This window comes from Lampetra fluviatilis, chromosome 57 (assembly GCF_964198595.1).
Source record: "Lampetra fluviatilis chromosome 57, kcLamFluv1.1, whole genome shotgun sequence".
Taxonomy (NCBI): domain Eukaryota; kingdom Metazoa; phylum Chordata; class Hyperoartia; order Petromyzontiformes; family Petromyzontidae; genus Lampetra; species Lampetra fluviatilis.
Window position 1 is genome coordinate 5,000,547 of NC_136331.1, and position 25,206 is coordinate 5,025,752.

Sequence of the window (25,206 nt, forward strand, 5' to 3'; positions counted from 1 at the left end):
TGGGAAACAAATCCATTTTGGCTGTCATCTCTCGCGTATCTTGGATCAGGGAGAGCCAGCCAAGCTCCCGACACTTAGCGGGTTGGCAGGCATAGCCACCAGTGGCATAGTAACTACATTATCAGTGGCATAGTAACTACATTATCAGTGGCATAGTGACTACATTATCAGTTGCATAGTAACTACATTATCAGTGGCATAGTGACTACATTATCAGTGGCATAGTAACTACATTATCAGTAGCATAGTAACTACATTATCAGTGGCATAGTGACTACATTATCAGTGGTGTAGTAACTACATTATCAGTGGCGTAGTAACTACATTATCAGTGGCGTAGTAACTACATTATCAGTGGCATAGTAAATACATTATCAGTGGTGTAGTAACTACATTATCAGTGGCGTAGTAACTACATTATCAGTGGTGTAGTAAATACATTATCAGTGGTGTAGTAACTACATTATCAGTGGCGTAGTAACTACATTATCAGTGGTGTAGTAAATACATTATCAGTGGTGTAGTAACTACATTATCAGTGGTGTAGTAACTACATTATCAGTGGTGTAGTAAATACATTATCAGTGGTGTAGTAACTACATTATCAGTGGCGTAGTAACTACATTATCAGGGGCATAGTGACTACATTATCAGTGGCGTTGTAACTACATTATCAGTGGCGTAGTAACTACATTATCAGTGGAGTAGTAACTACATTATCAGTGGCGTAGTAACTACATTATCAGTGGCGTAGTAACTACATTATCAGTGGCATAGTAACTACATTATCAGTGGCGTAGTAACTACATTATCAGTGGCATAGTAACTACATTATCAGTGGCGTAGTAACTACATTATCAGTAGCATAGTAACTACATTATCAGTGGCGTAGTAACTACATTATCAGTAGCATAGTAACTACATTATCAGTGGTGTAGTAACTACATTATCAGTAGCATAGTAACTACATTATCAGTGGCGTAGTAACTACATTATCAGTGGCGTAGTAACTACATTATCAGTGGCGTAGTAACTACATTATCAGTGGCGTAGTAACTACATTATCAGTAGCATAGTAACTACATTATCAGTGGCGTAGTAACTACATTATCAGTAGCATAGTAACTACATTATCAGTAGCATAGTAACTACATTATCAGTGGCGTAGTAACTACATTATCAGTAGCGTAGTAACTACATTATCAGTGGCGTAGTAACTACATTATCAGTGGCGTAGTAACTACATTATCAGTAGCATAGTAACTACATTATCAGTGGCGTAGTAACTACATTATCAGTAGCATAGTAACTACATTATCAGTAGCATAGTAACTACATTATCAGTGGCGTAGTAACTACATTATCAGTAGCGTAGTAACTACATTATCAGTAGCGTAGTAACTACATTATCAGTGGCGTAGTAACTACATTATCAGTGGCGTAGTAACTACATTATCAGTGGCGTAGTAACTACATTATCAGTGGCGTAGTAACTACATTATCAGTAGCATAGTAACTACATTATCAGTGGCGTAGTGACTACATTATCAGTGGTGTAGTAACTACATTATCAGTAGCATAGTAACTACATTATCAGTGGCGTAGTGACTACATTTTCAGTGGCGTAGTAGCTACATTATCAGTAGCATAGTAACTACATTATCAGTGGCATAGTGACTACATTATCAGTGGTGTAGTAACTACATTATCAGTGGCGTAGTAACTACATTATCAGTAGCATAGTAACTACATTATCAGTGGCGTAGTAGTTACATTATCAGTGGTGTAGTAACTACATTATCAATGGTGTAGTAACTACATTATCAGTGGTGTAGTAACTACATTATCAGTGGCGTAGTAACTACATTATCAGTAGCGTAGTAACTACATTATCAGTAGCATAGTAACTACATTATCAGTGGCGTAGTAACTACATTATCAGTGGCATAGTAACTACATTATCAGTGGTGTAGTAACTACATTATCAGTGGCGTAGTAACTACAGTATCAATAGCGTAGTAACTACATTATCAGTAGAATAGTAACTACATTATCAGTGGCGTAGTAACTACATTATCAGTTGCATAGTAACTACATTATCAGTAGCATAGTAACTACATTATCAGTGGCATAGTAGCTACATTATCAGTGGTGTAGTAACTACATTATCAGTAGCGTAGTAACTACATTATCAGTAGCATAGTAACTACATTATCAGTGGCGTAGTAACTACATTATCAGTGGCATAGTAACTACATTATCAGTGGTGTAGTAACTACATCATCAGTGGCATAGTAACTACATTATCAGTGGCGTAGTAACTACATTATCAGTGGCGTAGTAACTACATTATCAGTGGCATAGTAACTACATTATCAGTGGTGTAGTAACTACATTATCAGTAGCATAGTAACTACAGTATCAGTAGCGTAGTAACTACATTATCAGTAGCATAGTAACTACATTATCAGTGGCGTAGTAACTACATTATCAGTAGCATAGCAACTACATTATCAGTAGCATAGTAACTACATTATCAGTGGCGTAGTAGCTACATTATCAGTGGTGTAGTAACTACATTATCAGTGGTGTAGTAACTACATTATCAGCTCAGGGGGTGCGGCAATCGGTCCGCTGGAGGCTATTCTATATCGCGGCTCCTCTTGTCCTAACCACATCATCGTTAAACTCACGGCCTCGAATATTTAACGCTGTAGGGGCACTCCGTCTTCCGCAAAAAATCAAACCACTCTGGTTCCGTGGTTTCTCGTTGCAATAATGCATTCCTATCTTGATTGAAGCTTTCGTGACTGAAGGAATCCAAACTCTTTGATTCTTTCGGTAAAGTCACGTAGGTTAAAAATAATAAAAATGATAATAATATATAACGACGTTTCTGGTTCAGCAGTTGGATAATTTTCCGCCTGAGGACGACAGCTTGTGTTGCGATCGAAACGTCGTGATATATGAGTTCTTGTTTTATTTTTCTACCTTCGTGACTTTGCTGAAGGAACCAAAGAGAATGCATTACTACTCTAAATAAATGTAGATACAACGTGGGACGTAAATTAAACAATTTTCACGGAAGAAATTCCAACGGAGTTTTACATAATTGTTGTCGTTCTTTTGACACTGTTGTTGGAAACAAATCTCATGGTAGTTATCGATTTAAAGCTTTCGTGACTGCAGGGAAAGTTTTGTGGATTCATCTTCTTGGTACTCTCGGTAGACAGCGTCTGAAGACGCTGTCTTTCCGACAGACCTGTTCTTCACCTGAGGACGGCTGCTTGCGTTGTGGCCGAAACGTCGTGAGAATGATTGTATTATGTTTTATTTTTATTATTTTATTATTTCCCTCCTACGTGACTTTACCGAAAGAACCAAGAAGATGAACTCATGGTAGTTGTCAAGGGAGCGGTCACTGAACCGCACGGAGGAGGAGGGTTCGTCCATCGCAGCTTGCCAAACTGTGCAGTTGTTCTAGATTTGAAGTTTTCGTGACTGCAAGGATCCAAACGCTTTGTTTTTTTTTCGGTAAAAATTAAAACAACTAAATTTAAACAAATCACGACGTTTCGAAGGCAACCCAAGCCTCCGTCATCAGGTGGCTGCTCCAGCAAAATGACTGTAGCGTATTTCGAGAGCTATTTCTGAGACGCATGTTTATATGGTATTCTAGAAGGGGGAGCAGCCGAGTGGTGCAGTTGTTGGTCATGATTTAAAAAATTCCGCAGTACACCTGCGGTTATAACACGCCACGGTGGTTGAGATGGTTAACAATCTCGCCTGATCGACAGATGTTAGTGGGTTCGATCCCGACCTTACAGTATTTTTGGAGTGTGCGTGTGTCTCTTTGTGGTCGCGTAGAGTTTTTTCTCCGAATCCTCCGGTCGAATCAACATCACCACGCGTTTTGAGTTGTTTGGCTGCTACACATTTCGAAGTGATGATGACCATGAAAAGCCACGTCGCTTGGCTATCATTTGAGATGGCCACGTCACTTCTGATCAATAGCTCCGTAGCTCAGTTGGCCTTACCCGGTTAAAATAAACAATATAGTCATCGCAGTCCATCGCTTGCCCGAGGCAATAGGCACACGATTCGGATATGAAAATTTTTTAATAAGAATTCAGATGTTCTGATCTTCACTTTGTTTATTAACGCTCACGAACGTGTGGAACCACTCGTGACATCACGGTCGTCAGAGGAATCGCAGACATGGCGTCACATTTGTTTTAAAACCCCAACACGTGTGTCACTTTAAAATTAAACATGTGTAAGATATATTCACGTATATAAATAATGGCCCCGTATATTTATGTAAGAGGCGACTTATTTGAGGCTGAGTCGCCTTAGGGGTGGCCCAGGACCGGTTCAAGATAATCATACAGGGGAATCGAGCCCGGGTCGCCGGGTTCGTAGAGCGGCGTGCTAACCGCTACACTACCGCTCTCCGCACGAACGCGCACACACACACACACGTATCAATTCACGTGGAGCTGATTAAATACTGGTTCTATTCTTGGTACCAGCAAGAACGGCCTCTGTGGAGGAGGCTCGTGAAGGACACTCCGAGGGAGTTGGAGGCAGTCGCCCCCCCCAGCAACAACGGAGGGCGGAGGAGCGACGCTCACAACAACGAGCGGAGCGCCCAGGCGGCTAAAGCGTGTAAAGTTGGCACAGTGGGGAGCACAGGTGGTGCATCGGCCAGTCATCTCAGTCCGTCAACCCATGGCACCTGGGTCTGTTCCGTGAAACTCCTGCCAGCGAGCCTTTGACACTTCACGCGGCCTCAAAAATGCACCTAGCCTGGCACAAGCGCCGAGGTGACGTCACCGCCCCTTCGTGGTGAACGACGGTTGTTGTGCTCGCATGGGGAGCGGTGGCGGAGCGGTTAGCGCGCTGCGCTACGAGCCGGGGTGACGCGAGTTCCATTCCCGCCCATCGCGGTCACCATCAGCACGAGAAACGATCTACACGAACTTCTCCTCGTTCATACAAACCACTAGATCGAGCACCTGGCGCGGTGTGTCAACATCGCCACTGGGGAGACAAAGGTGGCCGGGAGTGGTGCTGACCACCAACACCCCCCCCCTCGTGTGCCGTGCCGGCCTTCGGAGGTGCTACTCGCTAACAGCACTTGCCCCGACAGTCTGCTAAGAGGCTACACGGGGGATCTTTGCCAGTGCCTGATTGGGAGCGGTGGCGCATCGGTTTCGCGCACCGTGCCCCCCATTGACCCGACTTCGATTCCCCGACGTGTGTGACATCTGAACTGTTACTGAGCCTCGCGCAGGTACACTCAGCCTTAAATTGTTACAAAGGGGTTGCGGTGGTTAAATTAACATCGCCACTGTGGAGACAAAGGTGGATGGGCGTGGTGCTAACCACCCACGTACCCCCCCCCCTCCTCCTCGTGTGCCGTGCCGGCCTTCGGAGGTGCTACTCGCTAACAGCACTTGCCCCGACAGCTTGCTAAGGCTACACGGGGAATCTTTGTCAGTCTTTGCTGTATTCGCGCACACGCACGCCACCCCCCCTCCCCATCTCTCTTTCTCTCTCGCTCTCTCTCCTTTCTCCTCTCGCTCTCTCGCTCACCCACACCACGCTCTGTCTTCACATCTGTGCTGCAGCCACGCATACTCCTCGCGAGATTACCCCCTAAAAATATTTTTTACGGAATATAAATTAGACACACACGCACACACACAGACCTATCGACATTTCCGCAGCATAAACGGAACACACACACAAACAATTAAAGCTTGCTAAGAAGGATTTCACGTTTTTTTGCGGCTGACATAATGACTTGTCTTGGATTATACATGGTCTTGCATTCACGCCCATGATCGTGATGATGCTGAAGATGATGATGAAGACTGTGATGATTATCGTGAAGATGGCGAGATGATGATGACGACGACGACGACTGTCATTGTGAAAATAATCGATACGACGACGACGATGATGATGATGATGGCGATGATCATGATGATGATGATCGCGATTTGATGGAAATCTCGCATCCGGCTGTTACCATTCAATCGCTCTTCCGTGCGCATCGATTGCAACTTGTGGTGCCTGCAATCGCCTCCTAGTCGTGCGCTCCATCCGAGTCTTTAACGTCGCGAGGAGCGCTTCGTAGACTAGAAACGAGGTGGAGACGAGGTTTTTTTTGCTCATCTCGACTGGAAGAAGAAAAGGAGGAACGTTTAAAAAAAAAAGCAACCGGCGAAAAGCATCGTGGGCAATGCGCTCGCCCGCTGTACGCGTCTAACCGGGGCTCTTCCAGCATGTGAGTAGACAAAGTTTCGCCGTCCGCTCGTCTTATTCAATGTGCTCGCTGTTGTCCTACGAAACATCGCAACGTTAGTTCGTTGTTATGGGTGCGAATGTATGTGGCGCGCGCGCGTGTGTGTGTGTCTGTGTGTGTGTGTCTGTGTGTGTGTGTCTGTGTGTGTGTGTGGGGAGCGGTGGTGTGGCGGTTAGCGCTACGCTGCGCTATGAACCTGGCGACCAGGGTTCGATTCCCGCTCACGGCCAACACCAGTGACGATTATCTGAACTGGTCCTGGGCCTCCCCTAGGTCGACTCAGCCTGAAATGAGTACCCGGTGCGGTGTGTAAACATCGCCACTGGGGAGACAAAGGCGGTCGGGCGTGGTGTTGGCCACCCACCCCTCGTGTGCCGTGCCGGCCTTCATAGGTGTTCGCTAACAGCACTTGCCCCTACAGTCTGTTAAGGCTATACGGGGGATATTTCTATTTGTGTGTGGGGAGCGGTGGTGCAGCGGTTAGCGCTACGCTGCGCTATGAACCCGACGATCCGGGTTCGATTCCCGCTCACGGCCAACACCCGGTGACGATTATCTGAGCCGGTCCTGGGCCTTCCCTAGATCGACTCAGCCTCAAAATGAGTACCTGGTGCGGTGTGTAAACATCGCCACTAGGGAGATAAAGGCGGTCGGGCGTGGTGCTAGCCACCCACCCCGTCGTGTACCATTCCGGTCTTCATAGGTGCTCGCTAACAGCACTTGCCCCTACCGCCTGGCAAGGCTATACAGGGGATCTTTGTCTCTTTGTCTCTGTGGCGGCAGCGTCGTGGGTTGTGCGCGCCGCGCTAAACCCACCACGTTATTATTTTAACCGGTGCTGGGTACCTCCCCTAGGTCGACTCAGCCCTAAACGAGTGGCTGGTGCGGTTGTATAAGCATCGCCACTTGGGAGACAAAGGCGGCCGGGCGTGGTGCTGGCCACCCACCCCCTCGTGTGCCGTTCCGGCATTCGTGAGTGCTGCTCGCTAGCAGCACTTGCCCCAACAGTCTGCTAAGGCTACACGGGGGTTCGTTTTAAGTGTGTGTTTGTGATTATCTGAACCGGTCCTGCGCCTCCCCTAGGTCGACTCAGCCTCAAATGAGTACCTCTTGCGATGTGTAAACATCGCCACTGGGGAGACAAAGTCGGCCGGGCGTGGTGTTGGCCACCCACCCCCTCGTGTGCCGTGCCGGCCTTCATAGGTGCTCGCTAACAGCACTTGCCCCAACAGTCTGTTCAGGCTATACGGGGGGATCTTTGTCTTTTTGTGAATATTATGCGCGCGTGTACGCATCGACCGCTGGGGAGACAAAGGTGGCCGGGCGTGGTGTTCACCACCCATCTCCTCGTGTGCCGTGCCGGCCTTCATAGGTGCTCGCTAACAGCACTTGCCCGACATCTGTGGAGACTACACAAGGGATGTTTGCGTGTGGTGTGTGTGTGTATATATAATGTGTAAGGACTGTACATGTGTGGGTATGTCTGTGAATGCGTGCGAGTGTGTGGAGCGGTGGCGCAGTGATAAGCGCAACTAGGCTACCAATCCTGGCCACCGTTCTATCTGAGCCGGGTCTGCTGCCCTTCTCTTAGGTCGACTCAGCCATAAATGGGTATTTGGTGCCGTAAGAACTCGGGAGAGACACCTCTTTGTGCATCGAGCTGACGGCACTTGCCCTCACAGTCTGTTAAGGCTATACGGGGGGTCTTTGTATTTTTGCTCAACACACACTTGCGTCCTATTGTAACGGCGCGTGATAAATGTTGATACATCTGGATTACAGGGTTAGTGTGTAGTTAGTGTGTAGAGCTATTGCAATAGAGAGTATCCGTTAAGTGAGTCTGGGTACCTGTGTCGTCGTGGTAGTGGTGGTGGCTACGACGCTTCACGTGGATTCCTGTAATCACCCAGCAGTGGAGAGGCAGCAGCTAGGGTTGGTGGGTCACGCACAGATGGTGGTGATGTGAAACTCCCTCCCCTTCACCGTGGGGTGGGTAGTCGAGGAGGAGCCGTAGCCCCTTAGCTCGCCAGGAGAAGGCGGTGGTACAGCAGTGTGTGGACGAATCTCCATCAGTTCCGTCTGCATGGGATAGAGCGTTGCACCCTCGCACTTGTGGGTTATCTCCGGGTGCCCTGGTTTCCATCCCACGTGTGTATAACACCCGTTCATTCATGGGATGAAATACTCGCTTCCGTCATAGGAATGTGGAGTTTCCACCGCTGGCTTATGCCAGCAGTTGTGGCACGCACTCACAGCACGCGTGCACACACACATCGTACATTGCGTGAAAATTAAATTGATATTTTTTTTATCTTTGTAAATGTATACAGTGTGGCCCAACATTCAGCACACATTTGGTTATTATTTAAAAACATAACGTCAGGCTATTTAATAGATTTTAACACACGTTCAAACTCACTGCCATTAACATTCATGCATGATGCATGGATTTCTCTATTCTTTGAACATTAATCAATTATGCCTCGTCAATGCTGTCAAATGTCTTTCATCTGACAACGGAAGACGAACAATAGACATGAATAATGATAATAGATCAAGTATAAACTTAATGCATAATAAAACTGTTTTAATGCCGGTGTTTAAGTAAGTCAAATAACCCTTTATGGGCCGTCCATAAATGACGTCATGCACCTAAGGAGGTGGGGGGGGTCAGACATTTGTGACGATGTGTGACGAGGGGGGGGAGGTTTGAGAAATGTGACGTCACATCAAAATGCGCAACTTTAAATAAATATAGACAACACGTTCTACTTAATTAAATAGACTTTTTAATAAATGTTGACAATAGTTTAAAGCGATTTGAAGCATGTTTTATTTTATTTTGGGGGAGGGCAGAGCTTTGTGACCGCATATTTGAGGGAGGGGGTCTGACTTTTGGTGACGCCGTGTGACGAGAGAGAGGGTGGGGGGGGGTCAAAAACTCGTCAAAATCGCGTGACGTCATTTATGGACGGCCCCTTATGTGTCCTGACTTTTGGGCCACCCCTGCATGTGAGAAGCCTCTGACCGAACACCGCGGAATGCGCCCCAGTCACGGAAGCTAAGCAAACTTGAGTCTGGATCACGCTTGGATGGGTGATCACCGTGCAGAACAGACGCTACGCGTTGTCAACGAAATATTAGAGTGCAGCACAAACCATGTGTTGTACGGTACTGATCCTACTTCTATGCTAACCCCATTAGCGCCGTTGGCTACGTACGAAAGAAATCCAACATACATACAAAAAACAAAGGTCCCTTTATAGCCTTAACAGACTGTAGGGGCAAGTGCCGTTAGCGAGCACCTACAAAGGCCGGAACGGCACACGAGGGGGTGGGTGGCCAGCACCACTCCCGGCCGCCTTTGTCTCCCTAGCGGCGATGTTTACGCAGCATGTGGAAGCTACGTATCATTGACACACACACAGACACACGCGAGGAGGCAATGCTCCCTTGTATCCAAACGATCCCCTTTTTATTGGCGAGTCTCGTGACTCGTTTTCAGGAGGATGTTGCCACGTCGCGATGTTCGGTCAGGAATTCAATTCACGGGATTCGTTCGTTTTGTTTTTGCCCTCGTGTGTGGGCTGATCGGAGAAAAATAACGACCACACGTTAGTAGGGGCATGGAAGCAAGACAAAACCCCCCCGTGTAGCCTTAACAGACTGTTGGGGCAAGTGCTGTTAACGAGCACCGGTGAAGGTCGGCACGGCACACGAGGGGGTGGGGGGCCAGCATCACGCCCGGCCGCCTTTGTTTCCCTAGCGGCGATGTTTACTACACACCGCACTGGGTACTCATTTGAGGCTGAGTCGACCTAGGGGAGGCCCAGAACTGTTTCAGATAATCGTCGCTGGTTCGTAGCGCGGCGCATTAACCGCTACATTACTGCTGTCCACACACACAGACACACACACACAAACTCTCAGAGCTCCACACAGATGTATGCAATAATCCACGTCCACATTGCCATCTAAAGATAACAAAATCCGCCTGGTGTTCCCAGACAGACCCAAGTAGTGTGCTAACCAGGGACAGCCCTGCTTAGCTTGGGAGGACCTACGCTTGAAGTGTCCTGTGTAGCGTGTGACATAATTGCTGTGTATTTACGACAGTGACATTGTGTGTGATCTCTGTCAGTGGCACTTTTGTGTACATGCACGCGCGTGTGTGTGTGTGGGTATGTGCGAAAGATCTGGGAAAAGTCCCATCGGGCAAGGCTGCGCTGGCTGGGTCATGTAGCTCGCATGCCCAGCCACCGCATGCCTAAACAGCTTTTGCTCGGCCGGATCGAGGGGGCTAAACGGGCGCAGCACGGGCTAAAGAAGAGATGGAGTGATGTGGTACAGGAGGACGTGGAGCTGAGTGGACTTGCCGATGACTGGTACCAGCGGTGTCAAGATCGGCCTCAGTGGAGAAGGCTCGTGAAGGACGCTACTGATGCAGTTGGAGGCAGTCGCCATCCAGCAACAACGGAGGAGCGATGCTCACAGAAACGAGCGGACCACCGGGTGGCTAAAGCACAGCAAGTTGGCACAGTAGGGGGCACAGGTGGTGCATCAGCCAGTCATCTCAGTCATCTCAGTCAGTCGACCCGTGGCACCTGCTGGGTTTGCCCCGTGACCTCCTGCCAGCGGGCGTTCGACACTTCACGTGGCCTCAACGTGCACATAGCCTGGCACAAGCATCGTGGTGACGTCACCGCCACTTAGTGGCGAATGGCGGTTGTTGTTGTTGTATGTGCGACGGGAGCGGTGGCGCAGCGGTGAGCGCACTGCACTACGAACCCGGCGACCCGAGTTCCATTCTCCGCTCACGAACAATATCAGTGGCGAATATTCGAACCCATCCTGGGCCTCTCTCCTCGGTCGACTCAGCCTTAAATAAATGTATACCTGGGCGGTGTGTAAACAACACCGCTGGGGGAGACAAAGGCGGCCGGGCGTGGGGTTGACCACGCCACACCCCCCCCCCCCGATCTCGTGCACCGTGCGTGACATTAACAGGTGACGGGTGAATCCGCAATGATCGTCAGGTGACAGCGGCAAGAACCGGTAACCGTTTCTATGGGAACCGGTTATCGGCAAACTCATTGTCAACGTCCGTGCCAGCCCATTGATTGGCAGGCGAGAGCGAGTGGACAAACTTTTTTTTTCTTACCAATGGGCCGTCCATAAATGACGTCACGCAATTTTTGACGATTTTTGACCCCCCCCCCCCCCACTCGTCACACGGCGTCACGAAAAGTCAGACCCCCCCTCAAATTTGACGTCACAAAGCTCTGCCCCCCCCCCTCCCCCAAAACCATATTTCCATTTTGAAAATAAAATCGCTTTAAACTATTGTCATTGTAGTGCGTATTTAATGTGGCGCTGCACTCTGATGTTGTAGGAGTATTGTTATAACAATTAGTATTGTTTTAACAATTCTATATTTATTTAAAGTTGCGCATTTTGATGTGACGTCACATTTCTCAAACCCCCCCCCCTCGTCACACATCGTCACAAATGTCTGATCCCACCCATCCCCCTAGGTGCGTGACGTCATTTAAGATCGGCCCCAATGCTTCACGCGCATCGCTGGCGGGATGGTCTCGAGTCAGGAGCCATCCATTTAGTACGGAACGCAAAAACAAATCTGTCAAAAGTTTCAGCCCTCTCCTCGCTCCCTGTTCGCACGCGTACTTTGTACACCCCCCCCCCCCCCCCCCCCACAAATCCTATAGAACGGCCGCTATTTAATCCATGCAGAAACGATCAAGGATTAATAATATTAACGTGTTTAAGCAAACAGACCGTCCACCGCCGCACTACCTAACTCATTTGAAGGCCAATGTAGACACATTATTGTCGAGCCTTCCCCCCCCCCCCCCCACCGTTTCCTAAGCGTACGCACATTTTCTTGGTTCTTTCGGTAAAGTCACGTAGAAGGGAAATAATAGAATAATGAAAATAAAACATAATAAAATATTTTTTTATTATATTTTTTTTGTTTCCCTTCTACGTGACTTTACCGAAAGAACCAAGAAGATGAATCCCTGCAGTCACGAAAGCTTTACATCGAAATTTCGTACGCACGTTGTCAGTAGACCGCCCCATACGCAAGCGTTACGCGTTTGGGTTAACCCCCCTCCCCCCTCCATGCGTACAGACTCAATGGATGGCCCCTGAGCTCACGCGCGCTGGGAGAGAGAGGGTCGGGGGTTAAAGCCCCCCAAGTTTTACCCCAATGACCCACCCACCGCAATTGCCACCACCAAACTCACGCGTGACCTTGCGGGTTGAACCCGTTCGCACGGCTGAAGCTGGTAGCGCAGAGGCGATGGTGGCGGGGGGGGGGTAGAGAGAGACTTTTTGTGACTTTTGAAAAAAACTTTTATTGCCGCCAGCAGCAACAGCACTGGAGGCGATCACGATGCGAAATGCACAAAGTCACCAGCTAACAAATAACAACACACACACAATAAACAACACAAACGCCTTTTGGCGTCTTCTGGTCCAACACCAATGGAGACTAGGCTCTAAGAAAAGCTGTCTCGGGTGTGGACCAATCAACTTCAAGGACAGTGCATATCATTATCATCATCAGACTTGTTTCTTTTTGTTTGCATTTTGACTGCTTGTGTTGCGGTTATTGCAAACATGATGCCTTGTCTAAAGGTGTCAGTTTTTGTATCAGTTTAAAGGGTAAAAACCTACTACTATATTTTGCCACTGGTAAAGGAGGTCTCATAGTGTAAATGCTTAACCCCGAACACAAAACTGTTTACGTGGTGGTGGTCATCGCGCACGCCACGCCGACGAGCGAGAGAGAAGGGGGGAGGGGGGGCATTGTTTAACTGCCGCGCCCGGAGATCGAATCTAAGCGGCGATCCTCTGGATTGCAAGTCCAGTTGGCGCTGCCTCTGCTGCTGCTTGCTGCTTGCTGCTTGCTGCCCACTACCCCACGTGTCAACTCGCTCCAAGCCCCGAAACGTCGTACTCCCCGCCGTTTTACCGGCAACTACAACGCATCGTCGCGAGTCGAGCGGTGGCGCTGCGGTTAGCGCACCAAGCCGCTGGGCAGTCCCATTCGGCCTCTCTCCCCCGCGGTCAACAATCGGCGTGCACGCTTCGTCAGCTGACGAATGCAGCAGCAGCAGCAGCTTCTATTCTTAACTCGCCGTGGCGCGAGGAGTGGTGGCGCCGCGGTTAGCAGCGCAGCGCCGATCGCGGCCAACGCCGGTGATGAATGATTGAACCTTTCCGTGGCCTCCCTCCGAGGTCAACTCGGCCTTAAATGAGTACCTGGACCGGTGTGTAGATGTCGGCACTGGGGAGACAAAGGCGGTCGGGGGGAGGGGTGGTGCTGGCCACCCTCTCCCCTCCCTCCCTTCCCAATGTCATGTTCCGTGCTAAGGGACCGTACATAAATGACGTCACGCACCTGGGGGGGGGGGGGGGTCAGGCATTTGTGACGATGTGTGACGAGGGGGGGGGGGAGTTTGAGAAATGTGACGTCACGTCAAAATGCGTAACTTTAATTGAATATAGAATTGTTACAACACTAATTGTTATAACAACACTCCCACAACATCAGAGTGCAGCGCCACATAAAAAAAAATTTGGGGGGGGGCAGAGTTTTGTGACGTCATATTTGAGGGGGGGGTCTGACTTTTTGTGACGCCGTGTGACGAGGGGGGGGGGGAGTCAAAAATCGTCCAAAATCGCGTGACGTCATTTATGGACGGCCCCTTACCTGAATAGGTGCTCGCTAGGAGCACTTGACCCCACAGACTTAAGTTCAATTCCCGGCCACGGCTCACATCAGCGCGGGCTGATACACTCCCCTATCCTTCGCCAACCCGCACTGACCAAAAGTGGTGAAGTATGGTCAATCAGCTCCCCTCCTTGCCCCCTCGAACCGACGCGGCTTGCGAAAGCATCAGCACGCAGCTCTGAATTAACAAAGATGTCCCGTGAATGTGTACACTACTTAATCAATATTATCACTGTTACATGCTTATTTTTTAATATTAGGAGACACCAACGTAACGTCAAATAGTAACAGCCCTAGATTTGAAGCTTTCGTGACTGCAAGGATTCATATTCTTAGGTTTTTTCGGTAAAGTCACGTAGGTAAAAAATTAAAATTAATAAAAGTAAAATAAAAATTCAATAAAAATCACGACGTTTCGGAGGCAACACAAGCTTCCGTCTTCAGGTGGAACCGTCACAGCACGATTGCTGTATACAAGGACTGTTTTTTTGGAATTTCTCTCACTTGATACAGCTATCGTGCTGTGACGGTTCCACCTGAAGACGGAAGCTTGTGTTGCCTCCGAAACGTCGTGATTTTTATTTTATTTTTATTTTACTTTTATTAATTTTATTATTTTACCTACGTGACTTTACCGAAAAAACCTAAGAAGACGGACGCTTGTGTTGCCTCCGAAACGTCGTGATTTTTATTTTATTTTTTATTTTACTTTTATTAATTTTATTTTTTTACCTACGTGACTTTACCGAAAATAACCTAAGAATAGTAACAGCCCATTTAATGAGCCACTCACTCGGATTTCTTGCGAATCAATTATGGGGAGTCCTTTTTGTGCTGTTGTGTTTTTTTCCATTCTCTGCAGCCGCAATTAAAGGGGTCACATTGTGAATGAGCTAATTGAATGAATGAGTAAAATGTCAGATCCGTTTTGCCCATCTGTTTTCAACTAAAACGAAGACACAAACTCACGAGAACGATTTCGCGTGTTTTGTATTGTTACATTTCGGGGCCTTTGATGTCAGCTGCGAATCAGCCACGCAGCACACCACATCCACGACACATCGGGCTACTGCCAGTCAACCAGCTAAATGGTGAAACGAAAATGGTTAAATAGAAAATAAAAATCACACTCCCGTTGTGTGTATTGAGTTATATATATTTGCGTATTTACATAGCCTCGAAATGTGACTAATTCGCAAGATGCTGTACGGAAACGGTGGGAAAATGTTTGGTGCACAGATCCCTATGGGAGGCTATGGATCTCTGTGTGAGTCTATAGGTCCTTGTGTAGGGGGTATCTTTGTCGAGTTTCTTTCGCACCGTACATACCCAACCGTGCTAATCGGAGGTATTGGGGAAGGACCTCTGCGGGTCTCTGTCTGAGAACATCACCTGCAAAGACTGCCCTCGTCACCATCACCACCACCATCACCACAAAGACAAAGATCTCCTGCATAGCCTTAACAGGCGGTTGGGGCAAGTGCTGTTATCGAGCACCTATGAAGGCCGGCACGGCACACGAGGGGGTGGGTGGCCAGCACCACGCCCGGTCCCCTTTGTCTCCCCAGTGGCAATGTTTACACACCGCACCAGGTAATCATTTGAGGCTGAGTTGACTTAAGAGAGTTCCATGACCGGTTCAGATAATCGTCACTGTTGTTGGCTATGAGCGGGCATTGAATTCGGGTCGCCAGGTTCGTAGCGCAGCGCGCTAACCGCTACACTACCATCACCGCCACAACCACCACCACAACCACTATCACCACCACAACCACCACCACCACCACAACCACCACCATCGTCTGGCTTGAGGTCTTCTCGTCCCCTTGGTCGACACTTCTGGGCGCCACTCCAATGTCGGTCTCGGTGACTTGGCCTACTCCTCCACTACCATGCACACCACGCGTCCCACCCATCACCACCCCATCCTCCTCATCCTCCCTGCAAACCACGCGTCCCACCCATCACCACCCCATCCTCCTCCACCCCGCACACCACGCGTCCCACCCATCACTACCCCATCCTCCTCCTCCCTGCACACCACGCGTCCCACCCATCACCACCCCATCCTCCTCCTCCTCCCTACACACCACGCGTCCCACCCATCACTACCCCATCCTCCTCCCTACACACCACGCGTCCCACCCATCACCACCCCATCCTCCTCCCTGCAAACCACGCGTCCCACCCATCACCACCCCAACCTCCTCCATACACACCACGCGTCCCACCCATCACCACCCCAACCTCCTCCATACACACCACGCGTCCCACCCATCACCACCCCATCCTCCTCCCTGCAAACCACGCGACCCACCCATCACTACCCCATCCTCCTCCCTGCAAACCACGCGACCCACCCATCACTACCCACTGTGCTTTCCTACCACGTACAATTGAACAATAGGGCTGTTCACGTGCAGATGGAAGGTATGTTATTATGAATGTTATTGATGGCAGCAGAAAGTAGTCCTTATAATAATAGGCCTCACTGAGTCTCAAGAATCGATGTCAGGAGAGACCTGCCACATTGCGATGTTGGGCCATGCATTCCATTGCTAGGAAACAAGAGATCTCGGGGGGCATGTGGGTGACACTCGAAGCTCCGCACAGATGGATTCAGTAATCCATTGCGGCAGTGGTATCCTTCAGACACCTTGCAGCCCAATCGTACAGCACCTGGCAAGCATGTACACGTGTATAACAATGCTGTTCAAGCGATGATGTGTTACGTGTGTGTTTGTGGTACGTGTGTATGGTACATGTGTGTGTGGTACGTGTGCATGGTACATGTGTTTGTGGTACGTGTATATGGTACATGTGTGTGTGTGGTACGTGTGCATGGTACATGTGTTTGTGGTACGTGTGTATGGTACATGTGTGTGTGTGGTACGTGTGCATGGTACATGTGTGTTTGTGGTACGTGTGTATGGTACATGTGTGTGTGTCGTGCGTGTGCATGGTACATGTGTGTGTGTCGTGCGTGTGTATGGTACATGTGTGTGTGTGGTATGTGTGTATGGTACATGTGTGTGTGTGGAACGTGTGTATGGTACATGTGTGTGTGTCGTGCGTGTGTATGGTACATGTGTGTTTGTGGTACGTGTGTATGGTACATGTGTGTGTGTCGTGCGTGTGTATGGTACATGTGTTTGTGGTACGTGTGTATGGTACATGTGTGTTTGTGGTACGTGTGCATGGTACATGTGTGTGTGGTACGTGTGCATGGTACATGTGTGTGTGTGGTACGTGTGTATGGTACATGTGTGTGTGTCGTGCGTGTGTATGGTACATGTGTGTTTGTGGTACGTGTGTATGGTACATGTGTGTGTGGTACGTGTGCATGGTACATGTGTGTTTGTGGTACGTGTGTATGGTACATGTGTGTGTGTCGTGCGTGTGTATGGTACATGTGTGTGTGTGGTACGTGTGCATGGTACATGTGTGTGTGTGGTACGTGTGCATGGTACATGTGTGTGTGTGGTACGTGTGCATGGTACATGTGTGTGTGTCGTGCGTGTGTATGGTACATGTGTGTGTGTCGTGCGTGTGTATGGTACATGTGTGTGTGTGGTACGTGTGTATGGTACATGTGTGTGTGTGGTACGTGTGCATGGTACATGTGTGTGTGGTATGTGTGTATGGTACATGTGTGTGTGTGGTACGTGTGCATGGTACATGTGTGTGTGTCGTGCGTGTGTATGGTACATGTGTGCGTGTGTGTGGTACGTGTTTATGGTACATGTGTGTGTGTGGTACGTGTGTATGGTACATGTGTGTGTGGTATGTGTGCATGGTACATGTGTGTGTGTCGTGCGTGTGTATGGTACATATGTGTGTGTGTGTGGTACGTGTGTATGGTACATGTGTGTGTGTGGTACGTGTGCATGGTACATGTGTGTGTGTGGTACGTGTGTATGGTACATGTGTGTGTGGTATGTGTGCATGGTACATGTGTGTGTGTCGTGCGTGTGTATGGTACATATGTGTGTGTGTGTGGTACGTGTGTATGGTACATGTGTGTGTGTGGTACGTGTGCATGGTACATGTGTGTGTGTCGTGCGTGTGTATGGTACATATGTGTGTGTGTGTGGTACGTGTTTATGGTACATGTGTGTGTGTGGTACGTGTGTATGGTACATATGTGTGTGTGGTACGTGTGCATGGTACATGTGTGTGTGTGGTACGTGTGCATGGTACATGTGTGTGTGGTACGTGTTTATGGTACATGTGTGTGTGTGGTACGTGTGCATGGTACATGTGTGTGTGGTACGTGTGCATGGTACATGTGTGTGTGTGGTACGTGTGCATGGTACATGTGTGTGTGGTACGTGTGTATGGTACATGTGTGTGTGTGGTACGTGTGCATGGTACATGTGTGTGTGTGGTACGTGTGTATGGTACATGTGTGTGTGTGGTACGTGTGCATGGTACATGTGTGTGTGTGGTACGTGTGCATGGTACATGTGTGTGTGTCGTGCGTGTGTATGGTACATGTGTGTGTGTCGTGCGTGTGCATGGTACATGTGTGTGTGTCGTGCGTGTGTATGGTACATGTGTGTGTGTCGTGCGTGTGTATGGTACATGTGTGTGTTTGTGGTACGTGTGCATGGTACATGTGTGTGTTTGTGGTACGTGTGTATGGTACATGTGTGTGTGTGGTATGTGTGTATGGTACATGTGTGTGTGTGGTATGTGTGTATGGTACATATGTGTGTGTGTGGTACGTGTTTATGGTACATGTGTGTGTGTCGTGCGTGTGTATGGTACATGTGTGTGTGTGTGGTACGTGTTTATGGTACATGTGTGTGTGTGTGGTACGTGTTTATGGTACATGTGTGTGTGTGGTACGTGTTTATGGTACATGTGTGTGTGTGGTACGTGTGTATGGTACATATGTGTGTGTGTGGTACGTGTTTATGGTACATGTGTGTGTGATGTACGTGTTTATTGTACATGTGTGTGTGTGTGGTATGTGTGTATGGTACATGTGTGTGTTTGTGGTACGTGTGTATGGTACATATGTGTCTGTGTGGTGTGTGTGGTACATGCGTGTGTTTGGTACATGTGTTTGTGTGGCGCATGCGTGTGTGTGGTAAGTACATGTGTGTGGTACGTGTGTGTTTGTGGTACACGTGCACACGTGTGTACGTGTATGTGCGTGATACATCTGTGCATATGCGTGTGTGTGCAGACCGATTTAGACAACGGGAGCTGCATGTGAAGGAACACAACACGGAAGGCCCTGCAATGCGGGCACACCGGCCAGGGACCTGGTCCTCCGCGTGGCCTGCACACTTGTTGGCCTTCTCGGCCCTTCTTCTGCTGGGAACTTCACGCTGCACGGCCATGCCACACGTCCTGCGAATAGGTACGGATGCCCAGGGTGTGTGTGTGTTGGTGTGTTGGTGTGTTCGTCTTAGTGGGGAGCGGTGGTGTAGCGGTTAGCGCCACGCTGCGCTATGACCCCGGCGACACGGGTTCGACTCCCGCTCACGGCCAACATCAGTGACAATTATCTGAACCGGTCCCGGGCCTCCCCTAGGTCGACTCAGCCTCAAATGAGTACCCGGTGCGGTGTGTAAACATCGCCACTAGGGAGACAAAGGCGGTCGGGCGTGGTGCTGGCCACCCACCCCCTCGAGTACCGTTCCGGCCTTCATAGGTGCTCGCTAACAGCACTTGACCCTACAGTCTGTTAAGGCTATACAGGGGATCTTTGTCTTTATCTTTGTCTTGTGTGGGGTAGTGTATGGACGGAGGCTCGTAAAGGACGCCGCTGCCACTGGGCAATTGGAGGCAGTCGCCCTCCAGCAACAACAGAGGGCAGAGGAGCGACGCTCACAACAACGAGCGGAGCGCCGGGTGGATAAAACACAGCGAGTTGGCACAGGTGGTGCGTCTAGCATCTAGCGGTCATCTAGCAGTCAGACGACCCATGGCCCGAGACCTTCCGTCAGCGAGGCCTTCGACGCTTCACGTGGCCTCAAAGTGCACCTAGCCTGGCACAGACGCCGTGGCGACGTCACAGGCACTTCGTGGCGAATGGTGGCAGTGTTGGTATTGGAAGATGCGGGGTGAGCGCTAAGCAGCGCTTGCAACACCAGTTACGATTATGTGAACCGGCTCTGGGCCTCCCCTAGGTCGACTCAGCCTCAAATGAGTACCTGGTGCGGTGTGTAAACATCGCCGCTGGGGAGACAAAGGCGGTCGGGCGTGGTGCTGGCCACCCACCCCCTCGTGTGCCGTGCCGGCCTTCATAGGTGCTCGCTAGCAGCACTTGCCCCTACAGTCTGCTAAGGCTATACGGGGGATCTTTGCCTTTCTGTCATTGTGTCGGTGCTTTTGCCTTACTTTGTTGTTGCAACGTTTTGACCCCGTGAACTCTACTGGACATCTGTAAAAAAAAAATTTAAGAAGAGCTTCATAGCTCATCGAATTCCTCCTCCAATATATATGACTATTTTTCTGATGATTGCGAGTGAGCGTGAGAGTGTGTGTCAGTGCTGCATGGCCGTACACCGTTGGTGTACGGTGATTTTTCTGCAATATTTTGCTGTCTTTTCTTGGATTTTCTGTTTGCACACAGTCACTTTAAGATGTTTTCTTGTTCATGTTTTTTTGTTTGTTGCGGTTGCACCCGATTCAAGAGCCGAATGGCTCACAGGGCTATACCTAATACATGAACTTTGAACTTTGAATAGGTGTTCCATGCCAGCTGCTAACGGGGCCTTACTTGTTAACATAAAACAAATATTCAGTTTAGTTTCTACATTTACGCTTCGATTCTATTCGTGCGTACGGCAATGTGGTTTATGGGCTGAATGTCAAACGTCTGCTGCTGCTGCTGCTTGTGCTGCTGGCCACGAGACAGATGGTTCATGGAGTTGCGCTGTCCGAACTCGTAGTGCAAGCACCCTAACCACTGCACCACCGCTCGCCACACTTACCTCCAAGACACAGACAAAGATCCCCCACACCCCATCACTTCAACAGACCGTCGGGGCAAGTGCAGTTAGCGAGTAGCACCTATGAAGGCCGAATCTGCACACGAGGGGGTTGGGCGGCCAGCCTCACACCCGGCCGCCTTTGTCTCCCCAGTGGCGATGTTTACTACACACCGCACCGGGTACTCATTTGAGGCTGAGTCGACCTAGGGGAGCCCCAGAACTGTTTCAAATAATCGTCGCTGGTTCGTAGCGCGGCGCATTAACCGCTACATTACTGCTGTCCACACACACAGACACACACACACAAACTCTCAGAGCTCCACACAGATGTATGCAATAATCCACGTCCACATTGCCATCTAAAGATAACAAAATCCGCCTGGTGTTCCCAGACAGACCCAAGCAGTGTGCTAACCAGGTACAGCCCTGTTTAGCCGCACCGGACACTCATTTGAGGCTGAGTCGACCTAGGGATTAGGCCCAGGACCGGTTCAGATAAATCCTTACCGGTTGATGGTAGCCGTGAGCTTGCACCCCAAGCCCTAACCACTGCACACAGACTCCACACAGCCACAGACGCTGCAGCATTCCACGCAATTATTTTGCGTTCCGTGGTGTATGGCCGCTTATAGCTGGGATTAAAAGGGAGAGGCTCTGCAAAGTTAAAAGAGCCGCGGTGGCCAGGAGATGTTCACTACCTCGCCTGGTATACAGGAGGTCGTGGGTTCGATTCCGATCCCTGACGCCTGCTGCTGTATATTTGGAGTCTGCGTGTCTCTCTCTCTCTCATCATCATCATCATCATCACGGTGGCTAGGAGATGTAAACTACCTCGTCTGGTATACAGGAGGTCGTGGGTTCCATCCCGACCCTGATGCCTGCTGCTGTATATTTGGAGTTTGCGTGTCTCTCTCTCATCATCATCATCAAGGTGGATAGGAGATGTTAACTACCTTGCCCGGTATGCAGGAGGTCGTGGGTTCGATCCCGACCTTGACACCTGCTGCTGTATATTTGGAGTTTGCGTGTCTCTCTCTCTCTCTCATCATCATCACGTGGCTAGGATATGTTAACTACCTCGCCTGGTGTACAGGAGGTCGTGGGTTCCATCCCGATCATGACGCCTGCTGCTGTATATTTGGAGTTTGCGTGTCTCTCTCTCTCTCTCATCATCATCACGGTGGCTAGGAGATGTTAACTCCCTCGCCTGGTACACAGGAGGTCGTGGGTTCGATCCCGACCCTGACGCCTGCTGCTATATATTTGGAGCTCTCGTGTCTTTCTCTCTCTCTCTCCCCCCGTGATGGTTGCGTGGATCTTTCTCCAGTTCCTCCGGTTTTCCCCCTCCAAATTTAGAAACAACATTGCGCGTTTGGAGTGTGTGGCAGCTGTTAGAAATGTCCACACGATGATGATGAGGATGTGCCGATTTGTTGAGCTATTGAAGCCCAGTGGCTTCTGAAGCAAAGCTACGCAATAAATTTCGATTTAAAGCTTTCGTGACTGCAGGGATTCATCTTCTTGGTTCTTTCGGTAAAGTCACGTAGAAGGGAAGTAATACAATAATAAAAATAAAATAAAAATAAAATAATTATAAAATAATATAATTATTATGTTTTTTTTTTCGATTTAAAGCTTTCGTGACTGCAGGGATTCATCTTCTTGGTTTTTTCGGTAAAGTCACGTAGAAGGGAAGTAATACAATAATAAAAATAAAATAAGAATAAAAAAATTATAAAATAATATAATTATTATGTTTTCTTTTTCGATTTAAAGCTTTCGTGACTGCAGGGATTCATCTTCTTGGTTCTTTCGCGAAAGTCACGTAGAAGGGAAATAATAAAATAAAATGAATTAAACATAATAAAATAATTCTCACGACGTTTCGGCCACAACGCAAGCAGCCGTCCTCAGGTGAAGACCAGGTCTGTCTTATGTTTCCCTTCTACGTGACTTTACCAAAAGAACCAAGAAAAAGTTACGCAGCTCACCAAAGCCTTACCTGGTTGAAATAAAAAAAAAATAACCCGTTAAAACAAGTTTTTCACTATAAATCCTTTATATGCGTGGCATCGGTTTTATTTTATTATTCATTTATGTTGTTCTTGAGTAAGAGTTTCATTTTTATCACATTGGTATTTTAAATAAAATGTGAAAAAAATGTTCTCCTAAAAAGTGGAAAATTTTGGAATTTTTTTCACGAAAATAAATTGTCACGCACAACGAGTCTGAGTGCAAAATGTCAGCTCGATTGGATCACGGGAAGTGGGTTAAAAAACGACCGAAAGATTTGCATGGTCGTAAGCGCGCAAGCAAGCGAACTTAATATAAAGGATTTAAAAACAAATAGTTCGTAGTTTGGGTTTAAAAAACAATGAAATTGATGGCTTTGAAGCCCAAATCCCTTTAGGCGGCGAGCCTATGAGTCGGACCATAGTCAGACATCACACAAACATGAAAGTCAACAACATGAATAACAAACAACAAACACATACATATGAACATAAACCACTTTCATAAATACGTACAAAGCAGCTACAACAAAAAACGTTGCTTTTAAATTGCGTTTTTTTTTGTTTCACCACCAATTATAAATCAGTGGCTCCACGGCGTTTTGTTTTTTTAGGTTTCACCACCAATTATAAATCAGTGGCTCCACCACAACCCCCGCCACGCAAACTTTCGGCATGAAATTGCTGTCGCTTGCTTTGCAATTGATCTGTAACAACAATGCCCGCGTTAGTCTCGAGTCAGGCTGCTAGATTGACGTCACTTGCTCCCTGCCGTGGGGTGTTAGCCTCGCTGCTGTTGCTGCTGCCAATGCTGCTGATGATGATGCTGCTGATGATGATGCTGCTGATGATGATGATGGCAATGCTGCTGATGATGATGCTGATGATGATGGCAATGCTGCTGATGATGATGCTGCTGATGATGATGATGATGGCAATGCTGCTGATGATGATGCTGATGATGATGATGCTGATGATGGTAATGCTGCTGCTGATGATGATGCTGCTGCTGATGATGATGGCAATGCTGCTGATGATGATGATGCTGCTGATGATGATGGCAATGCTGCTGATGATGATGCTGATGATGATAATGCTGATGATGGTAATGCTGCTGATGATGATGCTGCTGCTGATGATGATGGCAATGCTGCTGATGATGATGATGATGCTGATGATGCTGCTGCTGATGATGATGCTCCTGATGATGATGATGGCAATGCTGCTGATGATGATGCTGATGATGATGATGCTGATGATGGTAATGCTGCTGATGATGATGCTGCTGCTGATGATGATGGCAATGCTGCTGATGATGATGATGCTGCTGATGATGATGGCAATGCTGCTGATGATGATGCTGATGATGATAATGCTGATGATGGTAATGCTGCTGATGATGATGCTGCTGCTGATGATGATGGCAATGCTGCTGATGATGATGATGATGATGCTGATGATGCTGCTGCTGATGATGGCAATGCTGCTGATGATGATGCTGCTGATGATGATAATGCTGATGATGATAATGCTGATGATGATGATGCTGCTGCTGATGATGATGATGATGATTATGGAAATGCTGCTGATGATGATGATGCTGCTGCTGATGATGATGATGCTGCTGTTGCTGATGATGATGTTGATGATGATGCTGATGATGATGATGGCAATGCTGCGGATGATGATTGCTGCTGCTGATAATGATGCTGCTGATGATGATGATGATGGCAATGCTGCTGATTATGATGCTGTTGCTGATGATAATACTGATGCTGATGATGATGCTGATGATGATGCTGCTGATGATGATGACAATGCTGCTGCTGACAATGCTGTTGCTGATGCTGATCATGCTGCTGATGATACTGCTGCTGATGATGATCATTCTGTTGCGGACAATGCTGCTGCTGATGATGATGCTGACAAAGCTACTTATGATGTCGATTTAAAGCTTTCGTGACTGCAGGGATTCATCTTCTTGGTTATTTCGGTAAAGTCACGTAGAAGGGAAGTAAAAAATAATAAAAATAAAACATAATAAAATGAAATAATTCTCACGACGTTTCGGCTACAACGCAAGCAGCTGAAGACGGCTGCTTGCGTTGTAGCCGAAACGTCGTGAGAATTATTTCATTTTATTATGTTTTATTTTTATTATTTTATTACTTC

The 25,206-nt window shown here is 48.2% G+C and overlaps 1 protein-coding gene across 1 annotated transcript in view; it reads left to right on the forward strand.

The window, feature by feature from the left end:
- Positions 1–5,415: 5,415 nt before the first annotated feature.
- Positions 5,416–25,206, forward strand: part of LOC144950366 (glutamate receptor ionotropic, kainate 2-like) — a 133,107-nt gene continuing 113,316 nt past the window's right edge. The window contains exons 1-2 of the mRNA XM_078880480.1: positions 5,416–6,295; positions 19,267–19,443. Of these exons, the coding sequence (XP_078736606.1) occupies positions 19,323–19,443 (121 nt within the window). The 5' untranslated portion in view covers positions 5,416–6,295; positions 19,267–19,322. The remainder of the gene's footprint in view (positions 6,296–19,266; positions 19,444–25,206) is intronic.